The sequence below is a fragment of the Nymphaea colorata genome, chromosome 2 (assembly GCF_008831285.2).
Source record: "Nymphaea colorata isolate Beijing-Zhang1983 chromosome 2, ASM883128v2, whole genome shotgun sequence".
In the NCBI taxonomy this organism is placed as follows: domain Eukaryota; kingdom Viridiplantae; phylum Streptophyta; class Magnoliopsida; order Nymphaeales; family Nymphaeaceae; genus Nymphaea; species Nymphaea colorata.
In genome coordinates this window covers 4,459,444-4,465,529 of record NC_045139.1, presented here as the reverse complement: position 1 = coordinate 4,465,529, position 6,086 = coordinate 4,459,444, and the positions used below count along the sequence as shown (strand labels likewise).

The 6,086-nt window shown below is 39.4% G+C and overlaps 1 protein-coding gene across 1 annotated transcript; it reads left to right on the top strand.

The window, feature by feature from the left end:
- The first annotated feature begins 2,455 nt into the window (after window positions 1-2,455).
- Window positions 2,456-4,476, top strand: LOC116246919 (T-complex protein 1 subunit delta). Its single transcript, XM_031618839.2, has one exon. It carries the CDS (start codon window positions 2,658-2,660, stop codon window positions 4,257-4,259), a length of 1,602 nt encoding a protein of 533 aa, XP_031474699.1. The 5' UTR covers window positions 2,456-2,657; the 3' UTR covers window positions 4,260-4,476.
- Window positions 4,477-6,086: the final 1,610 nt, after the last annotated feature.

The following is a 6,086-nucleotide window of genomic DNA, read 5'->3' as shown; positions in this document are numbered from 1 at the left end:
ATCTATGCACCTCATATGCAGAGACAAATAATTGTATTAACATCTATGTAACTCATATGCAGAGATGCATATTTATAAGGTTGAAACTAATTAAAATTTGGACATGCCGCATCTATCAAACAGTCATTAACAAGAAGGATGCATGGAGCATGCACTTGAGAGACTTGGACCAAAGCATATTAAAGAGTAAGTTGAGACGTATCAAACTGATGCCAAGTTGATGTTAAGCAAAAATGTGCATAAGTGGTTACACGTTTGAAAAAAAGATGTGTACATGGTGATTTAATTATACAAACAGAGTTGTTTTTAATGATATTTCCTTTTAACTTGAAACCATATGTAAACTTGGTTGATATTTTTGCTAGCATTTTTTGACATGTTTGTTTAATGATAAGAAGATTTCACAAATACAAAACTTAGTTGAAAATATTTTGAGTTTCTTTATTTCTTTTGTTGACTAATGAGTCTATACAAATTCATATAATTTTAAAAATACATGCAGATGAAACATAAATTTCATAAACGAACGTGTACCTTATGATACCTATATGTCATAAGGTACACGTTCGTTTATGAAATTTATGTTTCATCTGCATGTATTTTTAAAATTATATGAATTTGTATAGACTCATTAGTCAACAAAAGAAATAAAGAAACTCAAAATATTTTCAACTAAGTTTTGTATTTGTGAAATCTTCTTATCATTAAACAAACATGTCAAAAAATGCTAGCAAAAATATCAACCAAGTTTACATATGGTTTCAAGTTAAAAGGAAATATCATTAAAAACAACTCTGTCATGACCTGATTGAGTTAAACTTTGAACGGACATACCATGCAACACAAGTTATGGTAGTGTGTGTTGCATGGTATATCGTTTAAGTTAAACCCAGTACCCAGCTCGACTCAAGCCTGGACCTGAAAAAACAAGACCTTGTTCGGCATAAGCTCGAATCGGGTCCAATAATGGTTTTCTATTTATTTTTATTAATATATATATAATATTTTATTACAAATAATTATTCTTATATATTATTTTACATTAAAAATATTTTTTTGATGTAATGAGGCCGGACCTGGGCCCGAGTTTAGATGTCAGGCCGGCCCAGGCCCAACTCGTTATTTGGCAGGGCCGGCCCGGCCTGATGCCTATGCTTACTTGCAAGTTGGCTCATGTTCAATTAATCAACTCGTTGGACCAAGCTTAAGGCAAGCGAAGAAGTATGAGTTTAATCAATTCAAGTGATGAGCTCCTTGATCATGTTTCCATCCCCAAAAGATGGTGTTTGATAGACAAATTAGTTGCACATTTTTTATCTTTCCATTTCAATCTCATTTTATTTCTGATTACAGGAAAGACAAAGAATCTCATGTAGTCAATTCTAAACATGAACCCCTGCAAAAGCCAAAGATGCAAATGAGTAGGGTTTGAACTAAGGGAGAGTTTTGACAATTGAAAACGGCTTGAGGTTGCTCATATATTTAAATTTTGAAAAACAATAGTGACCATGTATATTTGAGCTAATTAACTATATTGTATTGTTGTTCACTAGGTCACTAATAGTGCCAGTTTTGAACCAAACTGTACTAGCTTATTATTGGAAATTGGTGAAAATCATCAACGATTTATAAGAGGGTTCGTTAAATAATTTGTTATGATATGTTATTAAAGGGTTGTTTGAAAATAATAACAAGATATTACTGTTTCATATTTGCTCAAAAATTAAGGTAAGTGCATAAAATAATCTAAAATATGTACCATAAAACTTTTTATAATTTTTTAGGTAGATGCATCAAATCAAACAGCAACATTTTGTTACTATTGCCAAATAATCTTTAGAAAAATAAATTGTAACACTCTGCATTGAAATGTAGTCATGTATTTACAATTATTGAAAATTTATAAAAAAATGATTGTTTAATTATTTGTATTGATTAATACCCACTTATCCTTTGGATCATGGATTTTAAAGTAACAGAGTTTAAAGAAAAATCAAATTAATTTGTATTGGACACACATTAGGAATAATTGGTAGAAACCAGACATCAGACCCTTGAATTTTTTGGTAAAAAAATAATTTTAAGTAAAATGTAAACATCGTAATATATTCATAAAAATGAACTTGATATAAAACATGCTCTGATTCAAGTCGTCTTTAAGAAGAATTTAATTTTTTTTATTAACAAAATATTGATGGTATGTGGGCCATTTATTTTTTTATTATTTATCTAAAGTCTAATAAATAATCTTGCATTAACATGCTTAAGATTATCGATTCGAGAAGATTACATTGTAAAAAAAAAAAACATTTTACATTTCAAATTAAGGGTCCGGTTTTTATCCGATTGGTTTCTACCAATTTCTCCGCACATCAGTGCTCATATTTTTTAGGTTATTTGTTTTGTTTGCTTTGCGGGTTCTGTGGAGTTCGGGTATTTGATCCAAACACAAACCTCCAACGAAACGACGGTTCGAGACTGAGACTCTCTGTCTAGGGTTTATGATTGGTCACCTCCCTTCTTTCCCTCCCTCTGCAACTCCATTTCGTTGAACTCTGGGGTTAGGGTTGGGATTTTCTTCCCTCTTCCCAGATTTGCGTGTATTGCTTGGATCAGTATAGGATTCGACCGGAGGGACTCTAGCAGCGGCGACGGCGATGGCAGCAATAGCGGCAGCGGCGCCGGCGAAGAAGACGACGGAGAGCTACTTCGACACGAAGCGGAAGGACGATGTGCGACACGCGAACATCATCGCTGCCCGAGCTGTGGCTGACGCCGTCCGCACCAGCCTCGGACCCAAGGGAATGGACAAGATGCTCTCCACCGCCTCCGGCGAGGTGATCATCACCAACGACGGTGCCACCATCCTTAACAAGATGGAGGTCCTCCAGCCCGCCGCCAAGATGCTCGTCGACCTCTCCCGGTCCCAGGACTCCGCTGCCGGAGACGGCACCACTACTGTGGTCGTCATTGCTGGATCCCTCCTCAAGCACGCCCTATCTCTCCTGGAACGTGGCGTGCACCCGACCGTCGTCTCTGAGTCCTTCCACCGTGCCGCCGATAAGGCCGTTGAGATCCTCTCCTCCATGGCCAACCCCGTTAGCCTTGACGAACGACAGTCGCTCATTAAGGCGGCAACCACCTCCCTCAACAGCAAGGTCGTCAGTCAGTACTCCGCCCTCCTCGCCCCCCTTGCCGTCGACTGCGTCCTGTCCGTTGTCGATCCCGAAAAGCCCGACATTGTTGATCTCCGCGACATTCGAATCGTCAAGAAGCTCGGGGGAACCGTCGACGACACCGAGCTCATTCGGGGCCTCGTCCTTGATCACAAGGCCAGCCATGCCGCTGGTGGTCCGACCAGGATGGAGAATGCGAAAATCGCCGTTATCCAGTTCCAGATTTCACCACCGAAAACTGATATTGAGCAGAGCATCGTCGTCTCCGATTATACTCAAATGGACAGGATTCTCAAGGAGGAGAGAAACTACATTCTAGGTATCATTAAAAAGATCAAAGCTACTGGTTGCAATGTCTTGCTGATCCAGAAGAGCATCCTCCGCGACGCGGTCACCGATCTCTCGCTGCACTACCTTGCCAAGGCCAAGATTCTGGTTGTGAAGGACGTCGAGAGGGATGAAATCGAGTTTCTGACTAAGACCCTGAACTGTTTGCCCATTGCCAATATCGAGCATTTCCGTGAGGAAAAATTGGGGTTCGCCGAACGGGTGGAGGAAATTTCCGTTGGGGAAGGGAAGGTAGTGAAGATAACGGGTATCAAGAACATGGGCAGGACTTCTTCTGTGCTGGTGAGGGGCTCTAACCAGTTGGTTCTCGAGGAGGCTGATAGAAGCTTGCACGATGCACTCTGTGTGGTCAGATGCCTGGTGAACAAGCGGTTCTTGATTGCAGGAGGCGGGGCGCCAGAAATTGAGATATCGAGGCAGTTGGGTGCTTGGGCTAAGGTTCTCCAGGGAATGGAGAGCTACTGTGTTCGGTCATTTGCTGAAGCACTTGAGGTGATTCCTTATACTTTGGCGGAAAATGCAGGTCTGAATCCTATTGGCATTGTTACCGAGCTCAGGAACAGGCACGCCCAGGGTGAGATCAATGCTGGGATCAATGTCAGGAAGGGGCAGATCACTGACATTCTTGAGGAGAATGTGGTTCAGCCATTGCTCGTGAGCACAAGCGCCATTACTCTTGCCACCGAGTGTGTTAGGATGATTTTGAAAATCGATGACATTATCACCGTCAGGTGATGCTATTCTAGTAGAGTTGTGATTCCTTTCACTTCGGAAAGAAAGTCTTGATCTTCTTTTAATTATTCTGCGTGGCGGTCCAAGGTACTGATAATTTTTGTAGCGTGTTTTTAACAGATCAGTTGTATCTTGTTATGCTATTACAGATAGTACGTTTCCTGCAAGATTGTGATGCAACAATTTTCATGTTTGAATTTGATGGCTTGTTTGATGGTTACATGTTTTTTCTTTGACTGTGCCTCGTTTCTCTGCATGAGATTTTAGCTACGTGAGTTTGTTCTGAACGGCAACTAACTACATTTCGTCCCTTTGCTGATGGTAGTATACAAACACATAATTTCTGTTCATATGATTATGGACTGGAGAATTAATATTCCACAATTGTCGCTTAAACTGTAGTTCCTCACGCTTTTGAACACCTTCATTTGGATTGCTAATGGAGACATGTTTAGTAGCTAGTGGTTGTGTGGATGGTTAAGGATTAGGGTTGTGGGTTGATGTGCTTTTAGGACAATTTTTGCTTTCCTTGGTTTTGTTTATATCATTAAGTTGCTGTTCAATACCCAGATGTTACTATTTTTCCTCACGCTTTTGAACACCTTCACTTGGATTGCTAATGGAGACATGTTTAGTAGCTAGTGGTTGTGTGGATGGTTAAGGATTAGGGTTGTGGGTTGATGTGCTTTTAGGACAATTTTTGCTTTCCTTGGTTTTGTTTATATCATTAAGTTGCTGTTCAATACCCAGATGTTACTATTTTTGGGGTTTTAGAGTTAGCAGGAATATAGACGGACACACTAGCAAGAATGCTTGTCATTTCTTTGAATGTGAAAGCTGCTTGGTGATGCTCATTTATGGAAATAAGGTTTCCTGGATTGGAAAATGACTTTACAGAATAAGAATTATGGTTCAGTGTATTTGTATATGACATGCATACAGAGATGTAATTTTGTAAACTAATAATTTTCTGGATTTCATGAATGACCATGGAACCGGTTTTCAGATGTGGCCTCCTTTACTCTTAGTTATTAAAGTTAAAGCTAGTAGCTTCTGTTATGTGTCATACTCATAGGTAGTGAGCTGGTATTGATATTAATATACTTTTGAAAATAAAAGCTAGAATATGCAATGAACGTTATTTATAATGCCAATGTCACATAAGGAGTGGACAACGCTTTTTTCATCTTCTGTTGTTTTAATAGTTCCACAATACACCGTTAAACCGGTTTCTAGCAAAAGGTGAAATCAGGCAACAATATGGAACTCACTTTGGTGTAGAATTTTGCACATAGTGAGCCTTGCAGATAAAAATGAATGTTCAGCATATCGACGACACACTACCACTTGGCTTTGACCTACCTGACATTCTCGGTCTTGTCTCTGAAGTTCTTTAGTAGTTTAGGTAGTTTAGTCATTCTGCCACAGATATTCCTCATAGATGTTACATATATCACAAGTATCTTGAATTGAGTAAATCTACACTTGCCTGATATAATTTGCGAAGTGCTTGGACGGCTTGAACTGGAAACTGGGAATGGTAAGACTGTACACTTGATTTGAGCTGCGACTTGTCTTTCTTGTTCGTCCAACTTGATCGAGCACTGCCAAAGCAACCAATGTATGTTTGGGAGGTATTGAATTAGAGTGAAACTGCTAAACCACTGAATGCCAAATTTTTTCGTATTGTATGGCAGTGGGGGCCCTATTCTACAGCATTTAGTCACCAACAGACTGTTTGCTTGTGAAACAGTGTCACCCGAAGGATTCAACTGCTTACATAAAACAGACCCATTAAGCTGGGTTTAGATAGACTTTACGGGATTATGT

Bases quoted from the DNA above. Each gene is read 5' to 3' on its own strand.
- LOC116246919 (XM_031618839.2), top strand. From the start codon at position 2,658: ATGGCAGCAATAGCGGCAGCGGCGCCGGCGAAGAAGACGACGGAGAGC.